This window comes from Myotis davidii, unplaced genomic scaffold (genome assembly GCF_000327345.1).
Source record: "Myotis davidii unplaced genomic scaffold, ASM32734v1 scaffold233, whole genome shotgun sequence".
In the NCBI taxonomy this organism is placed as follows: Eukaryota; Metazoa; Chordata; class Mammalia; order Chiroptera; family Vespertilionidae; genus Myotis; species Myotis davidii.
In genome coordinates, this window is record NW_006285917.1 from 2,724,115 (window position 1) to 2,748,392 (window position 24,278).

Here is a 24,278-nt window from a genome sequence, read left to right on the forward strand (position 1 = left end):
ACCTGTGGGGTGCCTTGGCCAGGCCTGTGCCCGCGCGCAATCCGGGACCCCTCAGGGGATGTCGGAGAGCCGGTTTTGGTCCGGTCCCACAGGCCAGGCCGAGGGCCTTTAGGTTGTCTATAATACTGGACTAGTTAACTGGGTAGGTCTCTTATGTGATTAAATGATCCCATTAACACAGTAACAATAAAAGTGCAATTCTTTGAGTAACATCCCATCAGCAAATCATGCGATAGGAAGCATAGAAATCATAAGCAATGGAATGATGGTGAATGTTAAAATTACTGTAATTCCATGAGGCCAGAAAGCAAATGATTTATATTCAAAGAGATAGCTCAGCTCTGTGACAATTTTCTCAATATTGTGAAATCCAAGTGATTCTTAAGCACGTGCTTTTTTAGAAGCATGGATGGAATGGGGGCTGCATGCCTGGCAAGCACTGTCGGAGAAAGTGCCCAAAGGGCCACTCCAGAGAATGTCTCCAGGTAAACACATGCGGAATGCAAGGCCATATCAAATGTGCTGACACCGGTTGAGAATGTAGTGGACAAAATGAATGGCGGGGAAGAGAAGATGAGGCAAAGTCAGTCTTGTGTTTAGATTTTCTCACCTGGAATTACAGAGATAGTTTTCAAAGCTCGGAGAACCCTGAATGTTCTCAGCGCTGAGACATTGCCCAGGTCCACAAACTCTGTCACATATCTGCAGTAAGGGAGGTCACACACAGACACAAATGACAAACACAGACACAAACACAAACACCAAAGGAAGAAAACAAAACCACAACAAAACAAAAAGTACAATACGTCACGTCAGGGCCCTAACCCAACACCTAACACCAACCCCGGGCCATCTTACCTGGGATTACCGAAATAGTTTTCAAAGCCCTCAGTACCCTGAAAGTGCGTAGAGCTGAAACATTGCCTAGGTTTACAAACTCTGTTATATACCTGCAGAATCAAACCAAAGTTAACTTGTAATGGTACCACTGGGCGAGGGTTTGAGAATGGGGGGGAAGAAAGGGTCTTATACACAAGCTATGATTTCATTCTTTTTTCCTTGAAAAAGAAAAGTTTCAACATATAAACATTTAAGGAACGTTTTTTTTTTAATTGAGCAAGGAGAATTTAAAAGTATATTTGAAAGAACTGATACAGCCAGAAGATTCCTGGAGCTTTACTCTCTTAATCAGTATTGTGATATGCGGGTCTGACTCAGAAGGGTTACTCTCGGCCAATCACTTGAGGCCAGGAGGTAACAAAGGCTTATGTCCCATGTTTTGTGCACAATTTCTTAGGAAAAGGACACATAGTTCTGTAGCAGGAGCCCCATAAAACCAAGTATACATTAAAATAACTCCTTAGCTGACAATGGCAAAAATACCTAAATGTCTGTATATATGACTTATCCAAAAGTTGTCTGCATGTCTTTGCAGTTATGCCTAAAGATGAAATTTCAGCCTATGACATACAAAAGCAGGGCTCAGGAAAATCCAGGTCATGAGATCAGAGCAAATATTATACTAAATGCCCGTTTTATCACCAGTCCTGTGCCAAGCGAGGACACTTAAATTTCAAATGAACACAAATGTGTTCAGTTTCATAATGCTGGAAAGCTAGAAATTGCCTTAATATAACAGAAAGTCAAAGTTCCAGTTTCAAATATTCGATGCATATCATTCACTTACATTTTACAGTGGAAATACATGCTTCTATCTGCTGCCCAGACCCATACACACACTCAATCTCTTACACATCTGCATGCACACACCAGAACTCACATACAATCTATACAACACCCTTATTCCCTCTACCAAACCATCAAGTGCTTTCTCAACCTGGAAATAAAAACAATAAGGTCTGCTATAACTCTTCTATCATCAGCTAAGTTCCCCAGACATACATTTTCATTGTCACAACAGAAATCACTAAGAGCACTAGCATACCGATGTGGAGCTACATTGTTCTCTAGCAATAGTTTGAAGTTCTGGTCAGTATTTCTTTAGAAATCAACCAGTTTGGATATATCTTGGCTCATGTTTTGATTCTAAAATGTGCTCTCAAGTCTGTAACATCTGGCTTGCCTCATGAAATTATAGGAAATGAAATATACTCAGGAAACTGATTTTCAATTTAAGATTTGCACCTATAAAATTTCAAGTCTTCACCAAGGCACTCTAGTGATAAATGTGTAATCCGCGGTCAATATTATGAGGGGGAAGAAAATACGAGAGAGCATTATTAGGAAATCACTTCCTGCTCTCTCTCCCAGCTGTAAAGCCTCTGCTTACCTTCTCCCATATAAACCTGCCGTCACTGCCTGAGCAGAGGCCCTCACAAGCAAGAATCATAAGCATAAACCCATACGGCCTTACAGAGTTGTCCATTAATTCCTCATACAACTGTGCCCACAAACGCACACTTACACTACCATACAAACACCCGGGAGTACAACCACCCACAATTGCACCCAGAACACCAAAAAAGTAAGCAGAGAACTTACGCCATCATGATGACACTGAAATCTAACCAGTTCCATGGATCCCGTAAAAAGGTGAAGCCATCTATGCAGAAACCTCTTGCAATGATTTTAACTAGTGATTCAAATGTATAAATCCCTGTGAATGTGTACCTGTCAAAGAAATGGATAGCGTGAGGTCATTTCTGAACAGCCAGAAACGATACGCGAATCTTTTAAGATAATGTACTTGCCTCGGTGTGGCTTCAACCAGCAGAGACAAAACAAAAAGGGCATAGCCAATGCAGCAAAATAGAAGCGAGGAAGAGAAAGGGACGCTTACTGGAACACACAAATCAAGAACTTTGGAATGTTGTGCTGGGTCTTGACAGGTATCACACATATGTACCTCTGCACTGCCATCTGTATGTGATCATTTCCAGTCAGGGGAGGCAGCCCCGAGCTATTTTTAACTTTAAACAAGTCAAAATGAAGGGAAAGGTAATATTGGAGAAGGAGGTAGTATTGTCAGGAACTGAGGGTAGAAGATGGTGATGTGGCAGCAAGGCAAAGGCACCAGCCAGCACAGGAAAAGATGGGGCTGAAGGGCAGGAACTTCCAGAGCCTTTCTCTTTTTAGAGTTGACTACTGATAGTTCCTAAATCCTACATTTATGTATCCCACCCCTCTCTGTGAAATAAAAAATAGGCAATTAAATATTTTTCCTCCTGATGGACAAACTGTGGCAAGGCAAGATTCAGTGACTAAAAATGAACTAAACAAGCGGTCAAATAAATAAACGAGCTACTTACTCCACATTCTTCGACCAGTCGGGAGGGTTACTAAAAGTCATGAATACACAGTTGGTCAAAATAGTGCACATAATGATCATGCTAAATACTGTAGAGAAGAGTCAAGGGAGAATGCACAAAACGGGAGAAGACACAAAGTCTGACCACTTTATTTTTTTCTCAGAAAACAAACACGCTGCACATGGGGTATCATGAGACCTAAACCAGTAACTGAAAGAAGGCAAAGCACAGGAGAGGAGGAAAAGGTGAGGTGATAATGACAACTGCGGCCACCGCAGAATCCCACGGTGTGTATAAACAGCTGGCCAGAGAATCATGAATGGACACAACAGAATGTCCACGCGCTTTCAGAAAGGCCGTCCTTACACCGCTCCTTTGGGATAAAACATTTTCCTCTCTTACCACTTTCACCTCAAGGATGGAATAAGCCCCTAAATACCTTTGTGCACAGTAACCAAAAATCTACCAGTCTGCCAGACTCAAGGTCATCAGGTGAGAAAATAAATTAAATTTAATCTATATTACTCAGTCCTCATTTACTGTTAGTTACCTTGCATAACTCATTGTTTGAAAATCTACATGTAGTTAAGGGTTCACTTACCCCCAAGTCCTCCAAAGGGCTGAACTACTCTTGGGGGGCAAGGCAATAGCCAGTGTGTGCTGAATCTGTCTAACTTGGGAAACCTGTTGTGACATGTTGGGTAAGGATTTCAAGGGCATCCACACCATCACATGTCTAAGGGCTAGGCAATGGGGCAAATTCACCTGGTCATTCTGGAAGTGCTCAGGAATGTTTATGGATAGCAAAGTACTTAGCTGCCATTTCAGTTTCATTCACAACATTTCTTGGCCCTCTCTGTTCTTGTCTACTGAGAAAAATCAAACTGCTTTAGGTCAGGAGTTACTCAAACACAAACTGTCACTTAAAGAAGCACAGAAGCTGCATCTCATTTGTTGCTAATTCACTCTTTCTTGCTAATGGCATTCACAGTCTTCATTCTAAAGGGTGTCCCAAAATTCACGCAAGAAGTAATTTTGATAGAAAACACAGGTTTATAATTAAAAATTGTAAATTTTTTATTGATTCCTAAAGTATACAGTATAGGGTTATGTATGGAACAGCATATCGGGTAAATGGCCTCCACGGCTTTGCTGGCACATACGCACTCTTTTGTTGAAATTTTCCATTACTGTTTTGCATAAATGTGGCTGAATTTCATTGATACAAGCGCTCAATTTCCTCCTTCAAGACGTGGGTGGTCGTGGGCTTGTTGGCATAAACCTTAGACTTCAAAAAACCCCAAAGAAAAAAGTCCAACGGCATTAAATCGCATGATCTGGGTGGCCAATTCTGATCACCAAAATGGGAAATTACACGACCAGGAAATGACTCATGCAGTAATTGAATTGTTTCTCGGGCTGTATGGCATGTGGCACCGTCTTGTTGAAACCACATGTTGTTCACATCCATATCTTGCAATTTAGGCACAAAAAACTGGATTATCATGTCACGATAGTGAGCACCATTAAATTCAAATCTTGGGTGAAGTTTGGGACATCCTTTATTAGTGAGGTTTTAAAAAGGAAACACACTTTGTATAGCTGGATTTTCTTCACTACAACTGGATTTTCCCCCAGGGAATAATAACATGTTCTGGTTAGGAGAGGAAAAACACTCCCCATCTCCTGATAATAAAAAGGGAAGATGTACTAGTATTGTGATTTATTTATTTATTTGTAAGCCTTCAGATTTCAGAACTATGTTGCTTATAAGCCACATGTTCTTCATATGCCTGTGTTCCTGCCTGTGAGGGCCTCTAGTTCAGGCTACGATAGCAGGTTTATATGGGCAAAGGTAAGCAGCGGCGTGACAGCTGGGAGAGAAGTGGGAAGTGATTTCCTATCGACACTCTCTCATGTTTCCTTCCCCCTCATAGCACTGACCAAGGTTTGCACATTTATCACTGGGGTGCCTCGGTGAGGATTTGACATTTCATAGGTGCAAATCTTAAACTGAAAATCAGTTTCCTGGGGATATTTTAGAACCAGGTTGCTAAATTCTTGCAAGTTAATAAAATGTGGTGAAAGCTTGGCAAACCAATTTACCAAGTTGCAACTGCTCGTTTCCTCATCCTAATTGGAGGATACAATACGCTTTGCAGCATGGGACTAAATCCTGTCATATTAAATACCAACCATGAGAGTGTCAAGTCACTATACAAAGTTGCTGCACCCATCACGTAATTTTTTTGTCGTATGAGCTCCTATATTCATAAGATGTAAAAGTCAGGCCACATGAATAAATTGGCAATTTCTGTTTCAGGGGAGTAAAAAAACCAGAAAAGATTCCTATCAATCCTGCATCTAAATCTAAACCTCTGTACCAGGGCCATTTAACTTGAGAAACTACTTCAGATACTTTCTAAGCTCACTGTTCAAAAACTAAAAAATAGTCAAGGCAGACCTCTAAAGCATTCATTCAACTATTTGTAATTCAAGAAGTAGCTTTTAAAATATCCTAATATTGGACTTTATTACATTAAAAACCTGAATAATCTGCTTCAGGATGAAAGTACTAAAGTCTGAGCACTTTAAAAAGTAAGATTTTAGTAAAAGGTTACTATTTAATTTGTCCTTCTAAATCAGGGGTGGGGAACCTTTCTTCTGCCAAGGGTCATTTGGATATTTATAGCACATTCACAGGCTGTACGAAATTATCAGCTTAAAAATTAGCCTGCTATATTTAAGTCAAACATTTAATTAACTCACCCCTAATGCCTCGGCAGGGCCAGGCCAGATGATTTTGAGGGCCTTATACAGCCCTCGGGCCAGACGTCCCCCACCCCATGCTCTAAATGATACCCACACCATTCCAGGGTCATCCTAAGAAAAAAAGAATTTGCTGAAGCTCACCGTTCAGAATTTGGCAGACGTACCCTTGTAAACCCCTGATTGGTGGGACAGTCAATGGCACTATTGATAAAATACTTAACATATAACTCAGTTGTCACAATTCACAAACTTGTACCAGAGACCATGCAATTGCTACCCTCATTCCACATTTGTAGAAAAGGATATGAATGTATCAAAATTTTAATAGCTATTCTTCTTATCAGGTTAAAAGGACTTAAAATATACAAGGCAGGCGTGGCACTAAATCTGAAGAGAGTTTTCCCTCTGTTTAATACTACAAAGGTCTGTGGAGAAAGAAAAAGAGAAATTATTAAAGCATTGGAATTAATCACCACACAAAACAACATTTTTTAAAGCAAGAAGTAATTCAAATGTACTTATAATTTTTACTTCCTAATTTGGTTTCTAAGGCAAGAAACCTTAAGGCAATACTTCTCTTTCGCTAACCTCCATCCCCCTGCCCCCCCTCCCCCCAAGCTCTGCCTCAGATTATATTACAAATAGATGGCACTATTTTAGCAGTTTTACAGAACAAATGTCTCAGAAGCAAGACATCTGAACTATATACCTAAGCTGTCTATGCCAGCTCTGAACAAGATACTGAAGTTCATTAATTTAGGATTCACTGAGTGCCTACTATGTGCCAGGCAATGTCGTAGGTACTTGGGAAATACCAGTGAACAAGACTACCTTGGCTGGGAAGCTTATATTCCAAAGGGGAAGACAAACAATAAATAAAAAACATAACAAAAAAGTAAATTATATTGAATGTGATATGCAATGGAAAAAAGAGAAAGGTTGGGGAAAGGGAGATCAAGAATGCTGGGATAAGAAGGGTGAATGTGGAGGTGATGGTTTTAAAGGAGGTGGTCAGGGTAAGCCAACTGAGAAGAGAGATTGGAGAAAAGACTTGAAGGAAGTGACCAACGTTTACCTACCAAGTCTGCTCTATCTGGCTTTTAAGAGCTTCTGTGATCAGCCTTGCCAAAACCACTCAACGATATTTCTTTGTATGAATCTTCCTGTCTTGCCAAACTAGTTCATGTTATAAATTCATGACTTTGGCCTTTGCTCACATTGCTCATCGTACCCATAATGGCTTTTCTTATATCACTAATTCAATTAAAATGTTCTTGAGCATCTATTTTGTGCCGACCATTGTGCTAGGATCCAGGGATACAAAATTGAATAAATTGTACTTTTAGGAAAGACATATGTGTGAACTGGTAATTATGATGCAGGGTAAATACAAAGTTCAATAACAAAAATATGACTAATGTATGACAAGCAGCAGAAGAAAGATTTTACCCCTTGGATGGGAAAAGACAAGGAGAAGAGTGAGCTGAGACATGTTCACAAAGGAAGGTAACTAACATTTGGAAGGTAAATAATATTTAAAAGGATAAGTAGAGATGAAGAGATATTAATTGGTCAGATATAGGGGGAAGGAATGACAAGGAACAGGAATAGCATAGGATGTACAAAGGCACCCTAGCATATAACTGTGGGTTGTTTTCAGGGAATTGACAAGTAATTCAGTGTGATGGAAGATAAAATAGAGAAGGGGAGAGCAGACTGTGAAGCTGGAGAGAGATGCAGGAACCTACTGGACTATGAGTACCTAAGGAGACAGGCCAATCCACACCCCTAGCATTTCACTGTGTGAGTGAAAGAGCAAATGGTCAGATGCTAGACATTTTAGATAGTGTTTTTTATGTAAAGCAATACATGTACACATTTTTTTTAAAAGAACAGAAGACTAAAAGTTCCCATCTCCCCTAGAAACTAGAAACACCAATTAGAAAGGATATATGCACCCCTATGTTCATAGCAGCACAATTCACCATAGCTAAGATTTGCAAACATCCTAAGTGCCCATCAGTAGATGAGTGGATTAAAAAACTGTGGTACATCTACATGATGGAATACTATGCTGCGGTAAAAAAGAAGGAACTCTTACCATTTGCAACAGCATGGATAGACCTGGAGAGCATTATTCTAAGTGAAATAAGCCAGTCAGAGAAAGATAAATATCACATGATCTCACTCATTTATGGAATATAATGAACAACATAAACTGATGAACAAAAGTAGATCCAGAGACAGTGAAGCATCGATCAGACCATCAAACCTCAGAGGGAAGATAGGGGAGAGTGGGGGTAAAGGGGAGAGATCAACCAAAGGACTTATATGCAAGCATATAGGCCTACCCAATGGACACAGACAACAGGGGGGTGAGGGCATGAGGGGGGTGAAGGAGGGTAACGTGGGGATAAGGACACATATGTAATAACTTAATCAATAAAAAAGTTCCCATCTCATTACTCAACGATAACCTTTGTTACTTGTATATCTTTTCAAAACTTTTCTTTATAAATATAAGCACCCAGATATAGCCTTAAAAAGACTTCCCTCTCTCCTTCCAATAGGATTATACTATAAATGCCCTTCTGTACCTTACATTAAAAAACAAACTCCCACAAAGGAAAGTCCAGGACCAACCAGATGGCTTCACTGATAAATTCTATCAAATGTTTAAAGAAGAAAAGTAATACCAATCCTTCATAAACTATTCCAGAAAGTAGAAGAGAAGGGCACCCTTCCCAACTCATTCTATAAGGAGAGTATTACCTTGATACAAAACTGACAGAAATGACAAGAAATGAAAACTATAGACTAATATCCCTTATAAATATAGATGCTAAAAGCCTCAACAGAATATCAGCAAACTGAATCCAGCAACATATATGAGGATTATATACCATGACCATGTGGAATTTACCTCAGAAATATAAAGATGTTATAACATATGAAAATCAATCAATGTAATAATGTTACTGAAATAAAGGACAATAACCACACGATCGTCTCAATAGAAGCAGAAAAAACATTTGACAAAATACAACACTAAACTCTTTCATAATAAACACACTCACCTAAAGAGAACTAGAAGGGAATTTCCTTAACTTAATAAAGGGCATCTATAAAAAAATCCACAGCCAGCATCATACTTAATAGTAAAAACCTGAACGCTTTCTCCCTAAGATCAGGAATAAGACAAGGACGTCCACTTTCTCCACTTCTATTCAACATTATGAAACGGATGTTCTAGAGAAGGCAATTGAGCAAGTAAAACCATTTCTAGTTCAGATGAAACAATCTTGCATACAAAAAACCCTAAGGAATATGTACACACAAAACTATTAGAGCTCATAAACAAGTTCAACAAGGTCTTAAGGTACCAGATCAATATGCCAAAATCAGTTGTATTTTTATATATCAGCAATAACCCCCAAATTAAGAAAACTCCATTTATAATAGCATCCAAATAAATAAAATACCTAGGAATAAATTTAACAAAAAGAAGTATGATTTGACACAGAAAAACATAAAACATAATTAAAAGGAATTAAGACCTAAGTAAATAGAAAGACATCTTTTTCTCATGGATTAGAAGACTTATTATTACGATGACAATATTCCCCTAAATGATCTACAAATTCCATGCACTTTTTATCAAAATTTCACCTGCCATTTTGGGCAGAAATTAACAGGCTGATCATTAAATTTCATATAGAAATGTAAGGGAACCGGAACAGTCAAAATAGTCTTAAAAAGTATGAACAAAGTTGAGGACTCACACTGCCCTATTTCAAAGCTTATTACAAAGCTATAGTATTGAAGACTAGTATGAACATAAGGATAGCCATATAGATCAATAGAATAGAATTGAGAGTCCAAAAATAAACCCTTATATTTACAGTCAATTGAATTTTTGACAAGAATGCCAAGACAATTCAAAGGAGAAAGAATAGTCTCTTCAACAAATGGACAACTAGGTAACCACATGCAAAAGAATGAATTTGGACCTCATATACCCTATACAAAAATTAACTAAAATGGATCAATGACCTAAATAAATGTAAGAGCTAAAACTATAAAACTACTAGAAGAAAACAGAAGGTGATTAGACAAGTGTCAGAGATGTGACACCTAAAGCACAAGCAACCAAAGGAAAAAAACAGATAAATTGCACTTCGTCAAACTTCAAAACTATTGTGCAATAAATGACACAATCAAGAAAGTGAAAAGATGCCCCACAGAATGGGAGAAAATATTTGCAAATTATGTATCTAATAATGGTCTAGCAGCCAGAATAAAGAACTCTTATAACTCAACAGTAAAAAAAGACAAATAATCTGATTTAAAAAGGGGCAAAGGATTTGAACAGACATTTCTACAAATCAGTTAATACACAGCAAATAAACATATGAAAAAATGGTCAATATAATTAGTCATTAGGGAAATGCAAATAAAATGACAATGAAATACTATTTCACACCCACTAGGATGGCTATAATTGCTTTTTAAAATGGAAATTAACAAGTACTGTCAGGGATGTGAAGAACTTAGAGCCCTTACCAGTGGTTCTCAACCTTCTGGCCCTTAAATACAGTTCCTCACATTGTGACCCAACCATAAAATTATTTTCGTTGCTACTTCATAACTGTAACGTTGCTACTGTTATGAATCGTAATGTAAATATCTGATATGCAGGATGGTCTCGGGTGATCCCTGTGAAAGGATCGTTAGACCTCCAAAGGGGTCGCGACCCACAGGTTGAGAACCACTGCCTTATACACTACTGAAAGGAATGTAAGCTGGTGCAGCCACTTTGGAAAACAGTTTGGCAGTTCCTTCCTCAAAAGTTAAACATAGAGCTATGTATGACTGAGCAATCCTACTCCTAGGTGTATACTCAGGAGAACTGAAAGCAGGTGTTCACGCTAAAACTTATACATAAATATTCATAAAAGCATTATTCAGAATACTTCAAAAGTGGAAATAGCCCAGATGTCTGTCAACTGACAAATGGAAAAACCAAATGCAGTATCTATATATATAAAAGGCTAAGTGACCGTCCAACCGGCTGGTAGGTATGATGCACACTGACCACCAGGGGGCACATGCTCAACCCAGGAGCTGCTGAGCTGTAGTGACTTGGCAGCAGCAGTTCTGCAGTGATGCACCCAGAACCAGAGAGGAGGGAGCCCAACTGAGAACCACCCTCTTGCAATCCAGGGGGATGTTGAAGAGCCAGTTTTGGCCCAATCCCTGCAGGCCAGGCCGAGAGACCCCACCTGCTGAAAGGACCCCACTCACTCCACGGAAGACCTTCGAGCCACTGCACCACCCCAGGTGCGGCTGGCTGGGGAGGGAACTGCGGGAGGTTGGCTCTGGCTCCAGGGCGTGTCTGGCCCATCTCACCCAGTCCTTTCCTGCCGGCCACCTTCTAATTAATTACCTTTCAATATGAACGAATCCATGCAGTGGGGCATATATATTGTTTTAGTCATTTACATGGGTATTAGCATCCTTCAGTTTTAGAATTAAGAAAAATGAATAATAAGGTCACACTGCCGTCTTGCCCAGTCCCACCCCACCCCACTGGCCACCTTCTAATTAATTTCCTTCCAATGTGCACTAATCCGTGCACTGGGGCACTAGTATATATATAATGGAATATGATTCAGTCTTTAAAAGGAATGAAATTCTGATATATGTTATAACATATGCTAAGTAAAATAAACCAGACACAAAAGGACAAATACTATGTGATTCCATTGATACGAGGTAGGTAGAATTGGCAAATTCATAGAGACAGAAAGTAGAAGAGAGTTTGCCAAGGGCTAGAGGGCAGGGGAAATAGAGAATTTCTGTTAAATGGGTACAGAGTTTCTGTTTGGGATAACGAAAAAGTTCTGGAAATGAACAGTGGTGACAGTTGTACCACATGGTGATATATTTGATACCAGTGAATTGTGCACTTAAAAATGGTAAATTTTTCCCAGCCAATGTGGCTCAGTTGGTCGAGCATCCTCTCATGCAACGAAGGGCTGCAGGCTCAATTTCTACCCGGCAAGGTAGACTCAGGTCCTACTTTTTCTGTTTAAATCATCACCTGAGGACATGCTTAGAGAGAGGGAGGTAGCGGGAGATGTATCAATGCGAGAGAGAAATGTTGATCGGTTGCCTTCCGCATGCTTCCTGGCTGGGAATCAAACTTGCAACCCAGGGATGTGCCCTGCCAGGGAATCGAACCTGCAACCTTTTGGTGCACAGGACAAAGCCCAACAATTGAGTCACTCTGGCCGGGCTGAGTTCCCACTTTTTAAATGATATTTTAAATATTTCCAAGTATTCTGAGCTCTCCCTTTTCTGAACTCACTGTACTTGGAGTTTGTGTCTTTCATTACTCTTCAAGCTTTTGTTTTTTTTTTACCTTTCTTCTACCCATGAAACTAGGTTTTAAGCTCTTACAAGGCAGGAACCAATCTCACCTTTCGTCCCACAGTTCCAATACAACACGCAACCCGTGAGCTCCCAATAAACAGTTGCTGGCAGATTAAAAAAAACACACAAAACTCCTTCCCTCTCATCTTCTATTCCTTCTCAGTCTGGCAGAGTCATGCCATCCTCTCCCTCAAAGAAAAGCAGTGCTGGCACTGAGCCGTATACATTCTGAAAACGCTTGATGTGCCATCCCGAGTGCACTGACTATGGTGGGTCTGCTGCAGGGAAAGCGCAATCCGATAAGCAAGAGGAGAGAACAGACCTGGGGTTAGGTTAAAGCAGCCGTGGGCAAACTACGGCCCCTTTGAAATGAATAAAACTAAAAAAAAAAAAAAAAAAAAGACCGTACCCTTTTATGTAATGATGTTTACTTTGAATTTATATTAGTTCACACAAACACTCCATCCATGCTTTTGTTCCGGTCCTCCGGTGGAGTTTAAGAACCTATTGTGGCCGAGTCAAAAAGTTTGCCCACCCCTGGGTTAAAGTTTAACCTAAAGTTTAACCGTTAAACCAAGGGCTGTTTCTCTTGCCTCTTCCATACGTTGGCTTCCCAAAGAAACAAGGAGCCCAGGACTTTCCCGAAATCCCCTCTCGGAAGTCCTTGTACTCCTCTGTGTTTCTATGGCAACTCCCTGTATGAAAATGGCAAGCTTTTAAAATAACCTCTTCATAATATTCCTGTGAAGTGTGGGTACAGGAGGGATTATTATCCTCTATGCATTTTACAAAAGCTCAGGAGAGGGACACCACCTATCAAAGGTCACGCAGCAAAAAGCAGGACATTACGCCAAGTTTAAAGCCCCTGTACAGCTTCTACCGTGCCAGATTGAGAGGCAATTTAGTGGCAATACTGGCAGGGAATAAAGCTGGTGAGGGGGATGGATTCTCTGGTGAATGAGAAATTTGAGCCCCTGGGGTCCACTACATAAAAGCCTAGGCAACAATGAAAGCACTGCCCCATGTCCCAGGATCAAAAAGCCATCAGACCTTTGCAAAATCACCAACCGGCCTTAGGAGACAGGCAACAAGATTTAAAAGGTAATCTACTGTGCACTGTCTATTTCTCTTGTCTTTTAGTGTGGTCTCGATGGAAGGATAGGCCTAGAGATACCAATGAGGGTATTTCCTATCACAGAATCAGGGCCTGCACAGTGCGTGGCATAGAGCAGGTGCCCAATAAGTGCTGATTGGTTAATGAACAAATGCTGTATGTCCAAGGTGAGGAAAGAGAAGGAGAAGAAAAAGTAAAGGAAGACGTTAGGAAATTAACATTGTTAGACCTTGGTTGAAGAAAAAAAAACAAAACCAAGTAGGAGGTAGCAAGGATTCTGAATCAGTACAGTATTGAGTTGGTAAGAAGGGGACCAATGATCCTGAGGGAAACTAGGTTATGTTTAGTGAATTAAAAAACTATGGTTTTGTAAATATAAAGGCTTTATTAAGGACAGTTTATGTGGAAAGTAGAGACTTCATAATTAATTTAGGTACTGAATATTGCACATAGAATAAAAATAGTTTATCATCATTCCTTTCCAATTATTTACATCTAGTATCTCTGTCAAGTATAAAAACAGATCTCTTTCTATTCAGACAAATAGACATCTAGTACATACTACACCTCCTGAAAAAAAGGTAAATCCTCTATACTTAAAGTAGCAAGTTGCATCACAATAAAACATATATCCTTGTTAAAAGAACTAGATTTGCATATACTTACTTATATGTAATTTTTCATAACTGAATCTTTTGCATAAAGCAAGATGGTATTTGAACCAACACAAACACTTAAAGCTTAGGAATCTCCCTTTTTTAAAATATATATATATATTTTATTGATTTTTTACAGAGAGGAAGGGAAGAGATAGAGAGCCAGAAACATCGATGAGAAAGAAACATCGATCAGCTGCCTCCTGCACACCCCTCACTGGGGATGTGCCCGCAACCAAGGTACATGCCCTTGACTGGATCAAACCTGGGACCCTGCAGTCCGCAGGCCGATGCTCTATCCGCTGAGACAAACTGATCAGGGCAGGAATCTCTTTTTAATGCAGGTGCTTGCTGTGCTTGTATGAGAGATAGAATAGTATAAATCAGGGATCAGCAAACTTCTTTTGTAAAGGGCCAGACAGTACATATTATAGGCTCTGTAGGCCTTATAGTCTCTGTTACAACAACTCAACCTTGCCACTGTAGTGCAAAAATAAACAAATAAGAGTGGCTGTGTTCCAGTAAAACAAGAAATGCACAAGAAAATTTTAATTTCATATATTTTTCACGGATTAGAAAATATTGTTCTTTTGAATTTTCCCCAACCCCCCCCCCCCCCCCCCACCTGGTTTGGCTTAGTGGATAGAGCTTCAGCCTGCAGATTGAAGGGTCTCAGGTTCAATTCTGGTCAAGGGCGCATGCCCAGGTTGCAGGCTCGATCCCCAGTGTGGGGCATGCAGGAGGCAGCCAATCAATCATTCTCTCATCATTGATGTTTCTAACTCTCTCTCCCTCTCCTTTCCTCTCTGAAACCAATAAAAATATACTTTAAAAATAAAATAAAAATGCAAAAACCTTCTTAGCTCATGGGCCATACAAAAATAAATGGCAGCGCGGATCTGGCCCATGGGTCAGAGTTGGCTGGTCCTTGGTATACACTAATACTAGTTCCTGACCTAGGTCAGACTAGCTGCATTAAGAATGATCTGAGTAGCCTTTTTAAAAGAAAAAAGAAATGCAGATTCATGCCCTTGCCACGGTGGCTCAGTTGGTTGGAACCTCATCCCATGCACCAGAAGGTCAGGGCACATACCTAGGTTGTGGGTTCAATTCATGGTCCAGATGGGTACGGGAGGCAACTGATCGATGCCTCTCTCGCACATCAACGTTTCTCTCTCTCACCCTTCCTAAAATCAATTTTTAAAAAATGCAGATTCACATGTCCCACTCCAGAGGTTCTGATTAAATCAGCTACAGAGAAATCTGTGCTCACCAGGATCTGGGAACCACCAGCTCACCTCTCAGGTCACGTTGTCCTGAAACACTGGGGCTCTCCGTCACCTGCCTCTACTAGCTGTGCGGCCTGGGTGAGCCACTGCCTCTCTCTGGATCTCATTTCCCGCACTGATAAAATGAGAGAGAGGGCTGCCTGCTGGGTGTGCCCAGGTCTTTTCCAGCTCTGACATCTATGATTTAGAAGATACATAGAAGCATCCCAGATTAAGTGCAACAAAGCAGCAAGCCACACTTTTGAGGAGAAAGCCTGTTATTACTTATTCTTTCACATCACACCACGGTAGAACTCTCCTGAATTGGTGATTTTGCTCCCTGCCAAGTCCAGGGCCAACAGTGTCCAATGCTATCCTGACAACTATACTTATTGTGGGCAGGGGAAGCATGGAGCAAGCCCATGGCAGACTGTGCCCTAAGCTGCGTCTTCCTGGCCTATTTCCCCTATTTTTATCTCAGCAGAACAGTGAACATGGTAGAGCGAATGAATAGGGAGATTGGTGATGGGCTGACTTTTAAAAATAAAACATGAAAGAATTTTTATGCCATATACATAGGTGATTAAATCTCCATAATCATCGTTAAACATCTGGTGAGGATCCAGAAAAGGAGGTTCGTCCCTTTCAACACTGTGCTCCAACACCAGACCCTTTCCGGCCCAGGAGAAGCTGGGAAGGGCAGCAAGCTTTGGATTCTTACAGAATACTTCTTAAGCAATAATCACTCGGTGCCCATAAAGTCCAACAATAGTTTACCTAATCTGTCTTAAATTAGATCTTTGTGAAGTAAATGAGTTAAAAGGGAAACTGAAATTGGATTGTGGTTTGCTGCCCAAGGGGAAATATCAGTTTATCACAACAGCCACTGAATGTGTTTGAGCACACGGCCCATTAGGAGCAGTGGAACAGCTCTTAACGAGTTATGGCCTAGAGTATTAATAAATGTGTCACGCTGGCATAAAATGAGCCTTTTGAAAAGCACAGGCTTTTCATTTCTAATTAGCAATATGGGCCTCGGAGCACACGACGGAGGAGTGCTGCTGTGGATAACTCAGGCTAAAATGTATTCTCTTTGGGGTCCACATAAGGGGAGGAACATTGTACAAGTTACAAGCACACGGTGCCAGTTACAGGCACATTCACATCAACGCCAAATCCCAGCATACTGCAAATGCAATACAATGACATACAGAGTTACCAGCATATTGCAGTGCAGCCGACTTATTAGCATCTCCCCACACTCACCCAGGATGGGGTTAATTTTTTTAACCATACAAAACGTATACATTAAAGTAATAAAGGGTACGTAAATATGAAAAGACCTTATAGAGAAGGGTATTCAATGCAGGAGTGGAATATACCACAAAACAGGAAGCTTCTCAGAGAAATATTTATTATCCAGTCCCTGGTTCGCTGTGGCTCTCCGCTCAAACAAGCTCTCCCTCTCCTGAGGTTATCCTCTCAGTTAGGGCACAGATAGCCCACAGGTCTCTAATGACCTTCCGGCTGTAATGCAGACCTAGAGGCTGAGAGATGTCCTCATCTCCCAGAGGGCAGCTGGGAACCAATATCTTTTGAATTTATCTTACTATAACTGTCATTGATTGACACGGACTTACGACTGTCTCCCAGAGTTTGCCACCTACATCTTAACTGTTTAACCTCTAGAACTGCCTAACCCTCTAATTTTTAACTGACTTCTCTAGCCTTAAATCCTTGCCTGCCTAAACCTAATATATATATACCTTATGCTCCTAGACCTATGTACCTCTTCTGAACCAGGCAACTGGCCAGTTTGACTTAACAATAGTTGTTAGCTCTTTCCTGCCTAACTATAAATTCCCAAATTACAAATTCTCAATTCTGGTACTTTTTGCCAGGGGAACATCCTTGCTGCCTATTGGTTTGAGTGTGCCTGCACAGAGCAGTCCTCTCCTACCCACTAATGACGTAAGTGCAGCTGCTCTGAAGGGCAGCTACAGCAGGGAGAACAGCATAGCCAGTGGTCCGCTAATCAGCAGAGAAGTGGCACTCACTTCTGAGAACCTGTCCATACAGCCAACACGGCAGCAGACAAATAAACGTCCTGTCTGATTTCCTGTTTTAATGAAGGATAATATAATCCCGAATCTGAACAGACCCTACTGCAGACTGGGAAGCTGCTCGGGAATAAATGACCTGTACTGTCAAAATGATCGCACCACGTTGAAAAGAGCCCCGATACCTTTCTTAATGCTGATCTGCTTAGTGGGTCCCTCAAGAAAATTCACAGTGAGTGTCCCAGGATGTCCCAGGCAAGGCTCCAACAAAGGCACAACTGGCCTGAATTTCCAGAGTACTGTGTTCTGGTACCCAGCCAGCCTTAGAAATACTGAACTGAAGCTGGACATGTGGACACAGGCAAGTCCCCCACCTCTCTTTATACTTGTACTTTTGTTTGAACTATATGAAAATTTAGAGTTCTCCTCTTCCAGTCTCTATTCCACTATATGAGGATTTGAGCAAGCGAGATCGCTAAATCCTATATTTGTGTTTTAATCCTTCCAGTCTATTTGGAGAAATAATAACATTTAACACGTATTAAACATTTACTCTGCAGCACACACCCTACTCATATTAAACATTTACTCTGTGGCAGACACCCTACTCAGATGTGTTATGCAACAACTATCTCACAACAACTACTCCATGAGGTAAGCACTATTGTATAGGTCAGGGGTGGGCAAACTTTTTGACTCGAGGGCCACAATGGGTTCTTAAACTGGACCGGAGGGCCGGAACAAAAGCATGGATGGAGTGTTTGTGTGAACTAATATAAATTCAAAGTAAACATCATTACATAGAAGGGTACGATCTTTTATTTTTTTTTTTTAGTTTTATTCATTTCAAACGGGCCATCCGGCCCGCGGGTCGTAGTTTGCCCACGGCTGGTATAGGTGATGATACTGAGGCAGGAAGGTTAAGTAACTTGCCTAAGACTACAAAGTTTTTAAGGGGCGAAACTTAGAACTGCTCTAAGATAATGTAACTCCAGAGCCTATGCTTTTAATGATCAGACCACACTGCAGTTTTAAAAAGCTTCAAGAGTACTTATCAAATGTAGCCCCTCACTTTATAAGAAACCAAGTACAGAATGCTCTGCCCAAGCCAAGGGCGCAGAGCTGGAGAGCAGGAGTAGGAGAGTCACTAGGGTCCAGGTGACCTGGCGTCTAGCCCTGAACTCTTCACCACACCAGGTCCCGTGATCCCATTCACAGGTCAATCAAGGAACCTCTTCTACTTAATTCCTTTAACTCTGCATATGCCTCAGAGATCACACAGCTCTTTATGGTCTTTTCCTCCAATTTAAGCCTGATGAAGATAATGCTATGTCACATCTGTCTGCGGCTTTACAGTTTTCCAGGTGCTTCTGCATACAGTTTCTGATTTGGTTTGACCTTGTAACCCCGTGCCCTCCAACCCACATTTGGAGCAGCTGACACCCTTCCTGCCCACATCCTGCTCAAGGAAGCCATATCTGGCAGGACAGCAGCACCGTGCACCTGCTGCAGCGCTGAGCCAGCACGATGCTGCTCCCCAGACAGGGCACCTCTGAACCTCCTGCTCTTCCTCGCTGACCTTCCATATGTGTTTGCCTTTGAACTTCTTCCCGTTCACCCTCGCAGGGTGCACAGACTGCAGCTGCTCTAGGGCAGAGCAAAATACAGGTTTATTATCTAAGCGTATCGACCCCTTGATTCACTGTATTCATATTCTAGAATCTGTTCTCATTCTCCTCTCTTGGTCAAAGCAGCAGAGCAGAGTGGTTTAGAGGCTTTGAGGCCACAAGCCCTGGATTCAAAACCCAGCTTTGTTACTTATTAGCTAGTATGATTTCAGGCAGCTTATGTTGCTACAGTTCGGGTATCTCATTGATAAAATAGGGAGAATGACTGAAAGTGTCTACTTTAACAGGATGTTACGAGGAGTAAATGAAATCCACAGAAAGTCCCTAATACAGTCCTAGCACAGACTCAGCATTCAATAAATGCTGTGATTCCGATGGTGCCATTGTCATCACCGACGACTGCTGCCCCTCCACGCCTCCTGACCTTGGGCTCCAAACGCAGGGTGCCCTTTAGGACAGTCTGAGGCCGAACAGTCACACTGCGTAGTATTCACACGCTTGATATAAGCCAGCAGAACACTTGAGCATAGACTCCAGAGTCACTGGGACATACCTGTATAGCTACACTGGCTCAAAATGGGCCCCAAAGGTTATTTCAGACCCGAGAACTATGAAGTGGGAGAAAATAAAATCTGCTTAGAATGCACGAGGTGGGATCCAACCTGCCCCTCCAGCTTTATCTTCTGTCTTAACCAAACTACACCCCATGCTCCAGTCACAACCGAAGTCACTATTTGAATGATTTGACTTTTCGTGCTTTTCTGCCTTTGCATGTACTGTTGTTTATACCTGAACTACTCTTTGTTCTCTTCTCCAACAAGTGAATTTATTTTTTACCAGACTTTAATACTTTACGGTCCAGCTCAAATGTCACCTCCACTCTGAAGATGGCCCCGTTCAGCTCTCTCCAACAGAACTATCCTTCCTTACTGTGTGTCCCCACAACATTTTGTACTTACTTCTTTTAGATCAGTTTGCATAGTATCATCATTTTTTTGTTTACATATCAGTATCTCTCACTGAACCCTGAGATCCGTAAAGACAATGGTATATCTTCTAACTACTGCGACTTTCTCAGCTTAGCAAGCAGAGTATGTAATATGATGCCCATCTGGCCCAAGGTAGACAGTTCAGATATGTTTGTGGAATGAATGAATGAATTTCTGGACATGAGAAAATTATATAGCTACAATCAACTTACTTATAACTACATGCAACTTTCTGCTATGTATATAATTAAAACTATGTTATCACCTTTTCTATCCTTCATCAAATTATCAAATGAATGTAAAAATACTCAGCTCTTTACATAATAAAAACTCATTAATTTTAGTTAAAGAAGTCTTCTAGTCTTTTCTATGTCTTTGATAACACGCTAAAGATATGATATGAAACAAATAAACTAAAACAAAACAAAACACCATGCTAACTCATATTGAGGCTGTGCAAAATGATGAAAAGTACCTAAAAACGACAGAACACAAAAAACAATTCTGCAATATACTCTAATAAAACAACATGGTATATAGAAAGCGCATGAGTATTAAATGCACACATCGCTGAAACTGAAACCTGGCTCTACCACACATTAGTTGAGGGAATTTGAACACGTAAATGAACATTTCTGAGCCATAATTTTTTTCTTGTAAAAATGTGCAACATTCTACCGAGAGCTCCCTAATATTAGTGATCCTCAAGGACTGCAGAAAGTTGGGGTGTCAATAATATCTAGAATTTGGGTGGTATCAACTAAAATAGCAGATGAAAGAAGGTAAGTGGGTTTGGGTAGAGAAAACGAGTCAGTTTTGAGCACAGTGAGTTACCTGCGGGAAATCCAGTTAGAGATGCCTGGCAATGTGTTGAATATTTAAGGAGTGTTCTAGGCTAAAGATACAGATTCAAGAGTATTGAGATAATGGATGAGGTCACCCAGGGAGAGAGAGTGTGCCAAATGAGAGGAACATAGGCCAAGGAATGAACCCCAGAGAATATTAACATTTAAGAGAAAGGAGGAGAAAATGAAAGAGAAAGAGAAGGAATAGTCCAAGATATAAGGAGAATTAGGCCAAGGAAGCAAAGAGCTGCAGGAATCATAGAGTAATAAATGCTCTCAAATACAGAGGTTCAGTGAGATACTAATAAGAAATGAAAAAATGCCTGTTAGATTTGGCAACTTGAAATCATAAAGGATCTTATCATGGGAATGTCAGTAGAGAGGTAAGGTCGCAGAGCCAGGCTGCAAGAATGGAGGACTGGGAGGGAGATGTGCAGGTGGTGATGGTGAATAAAGGCTGCCCTTTAAAAGTTTCAATGGCATGAAAAGAGAGATTAGGTTAGTTAGGGATCTGAGGTCAAGAGAGGGTTCATTAGGATGGGAGAGATGTTGAGTATGTTTACAAGCTGAGGGGAAGGAACTAATATGAGAGGGAAAGATTGAAAGTACAGAAAAGAGAGGGGACAGCTGAGAGAGTGAAGTTGTAGAGATTGAGGTCAAAGGCACAGGGATTGATCTTGACGGTAGATGGGATACCTCATTCTCTGAAACTGAAGGAATCTCTTATTCAAACTTAATTCAATAGGCCATACTTTGTTACTTCAACGAAGTGTCTGGAAGAGGAATGCTTCTTCAGAGCCTGTATCAAAAATTCTGCTAGAGTCAGAGTTGGCAAAAACTGTCATATAATGGGGCAATCCTAATGTTACCTGTGTCAAACAGGATTACATGGAACGAACTTTAAAACTAATGTGAATTTGGAAACAACTAGTAAGATAAGCATTCGTTTGTACAATGACAATAGAGTCTTACTCTCCTTGACTAAAAAAGAACTTTAAAGTATGGCTAATTTAAAATATTATCAGAACATTTCTCTTAGCAATCTTTTTTTCTTAGATATCTTGTGGGAAGCTGCCTATTGTCTTCACTAGCAGAGAGGTGTGGACAAGGGACCTAGCAGGCTGGTGATCCTTGAAGCCCTTGCAAAGGTCAGGGCTGTGCACCCACGCTTAGTCCAGACAATGGTAGCTGAAGCAACTTCCCCATTTACTATTATGTAAATCCTTGCTGATGCGCTAGTCTGCCTATTACTGGAAATTGCCTGCCTAAGGGCTATGGGTGGATCCCAAACCAATAAAAGGTTGGAGAAGCCTGAGCACCAGTGGAAGTCCTTCCCCTTGAGTTGGACTTGCCCGCCTGGCCCCCCAGCATTTCCAAATTATCTCTTGTTTCTTCTCTTTCATTTGTGTGCGGCTCCTCTTCCAGATCCTGAACCCTGAACCACGCGGGACGTGGGGGGAACAAACATTACACAATATCTATTCAGACAAGGGAAACAAGAAAAAAATAAACAAGTGGGACTACATCAAACTAAAAAGTTTTTGCATAGCAAAGGAAACCATCAACAAAATGAAAAGACAACCTACTGAATGGAAGAGGATAGTCACCAATGATATATCTCATAAGGGATAATATACAAATTTATAAAGAACTCATAAAACTCAACACAAAAAAACAAACAATCCAATTAAAAAGTGGGCAGAAGACTTGAACATACACTTCTCCAAAAAAGACATACAGAAGGCCAATAGTCACATGAAAAGATGCTCAAAGTCACGAATCATCAGAGAAATGCAAATTGAAACCACATGAGATAACACCTCACACCTGTCAGAATGGCGATCCTAAAGTTGTAATATGCAAATGGTTGTTATGTAACGACCGACCTGGTAACAACCAGATCAAGGATAAGCAGGAGGGTGGGGCATCGAGGTACAAGCTGGCAGTGGAGAGCTACAGGAGGGGGCAGGGCAGCAAGCTATGGGGGGTGGGGGGCAGGGCAGAGGGGGGCTAGGGGAGCTACAGGAGGGCAGCAGCAAGCTACTGGTGCATGGATTCGTGCACAGGGCTACTAGTCATTAATAAATCAACAAACAACAACCGTTGGCAAGAATGTGGAGAAAAGGGAACCCTCATGCATTTTTGGTGGGAATGCAGATTGGAGCAGCCACTATGGAAAACAGTAGGGAGGTTCCTCAAAAAATTAAAAATGGAATGACATTAACAACTCAGCAATCCCCTTCTGGGTATATATCTGAGAAACCCAAAACACTGATTTGGAAGAATATATGTACTCCTGTCTTCATTGCAGCATTATTTACAATAGCCAAGATATAAAAGCAACCCAAGTGATGAGTGGATAAAAAAGTTGTGGTACATTATATACAATGGAATATCAGTAGGCCATAAAGAAGAGTGAAATCTTACCATTTGTGGCAGCATGGATGGACCTAGAGAATATTATGCTAAGTGAAATAAGTCAGTCAGATAGAAACAAATACCATATGATTTCACTTATACCTGGAATCTAAAGAACAAAACAAACAAAATAAAAAGACTCATAGATACAGAGAAAAGACCTGATGGCTGCCAGAGGGGAGGAGGGTTGCAGGACTGGGTGAAAAAGGTGACGGGATTAAGAATTACAAATTGGTAGTTACATAATAGTCACAGCATAAGGAATACAGGCAATAATGTCATAATAACTGTGTATGGTACCAGGTGGGTACTGGAAATATTGGAGGGAACACTTTGGAAAGTTCCAACCACTATGCTATACACATGAAAACTAATCTATAATAATAAAAGCATGATATGCTAATTAGACAGGACATCCTTCCTGATGACCTTTCGGATGAGGCTGGGGCTGTGAGGGCCAAGGCAGAGGCAGCCGCTGCTGAGGCGGGGGGGCCGAGCCCCTTGCACGAATTTCATGCATCAGGCCTCTAGTACAAAATAATACTGAATGTAAACTGTAATTAAAAAATAAAATTTAAATTAAGAAGTATTGTCAGAAGATGATCAATATCGTTGTAGTCTTTAAACATCCTCCAACATTTAAATGATTATTATTAAATAACCCATTGAATAGGTCAGTTCTCAGAGTAAGGTTCCATAACTCACACCCTGCAGAAGCCATCATAGACTAATTCCTAAAATTACCAATCAGTGGAATGTTAGGACTGAGGTGATTAGCTAATAACACACATCCTAGAATTCAAGCAACAGTTGTCTCATACACT

At 40.8% G+C, this 24,278-nt stretch overlaps 1 protein-coding gene across 1 annotated transcript in view; it reads right to left on the reverse strand.

Annotated features, from left to right (window-relative positions):
* Positions 1–24,278, reverse strand: part of LOC102757875 (sodium channel protein type 8 subunit alpha-like) — a 99,887-nt gene that overhangs the window by 57,974 nt on the left and 17,635 nt on the right. Inside the window, exons 3-6 of the mRNA XM_015559559.1 lie at positions 6,348–6,466; positions 3,270–3,359; positions 2,503–2,631; positions 611–702 (exon numbers count right to left, since the gene is read on the reverse strand). Of these exons, the coding sequence (XP_015415045.1) occupies positions 611–702; positions 2,503–2,631; positions 3,270–3,359; positions 6,348–6,466 (430 nt within the window). The remainder of the gene's footprint in view (positions 1–610; positions 703–2,502; positions 2,632–3,269; positions 3,360–6,347; positions 6,467–24,278) is intronic.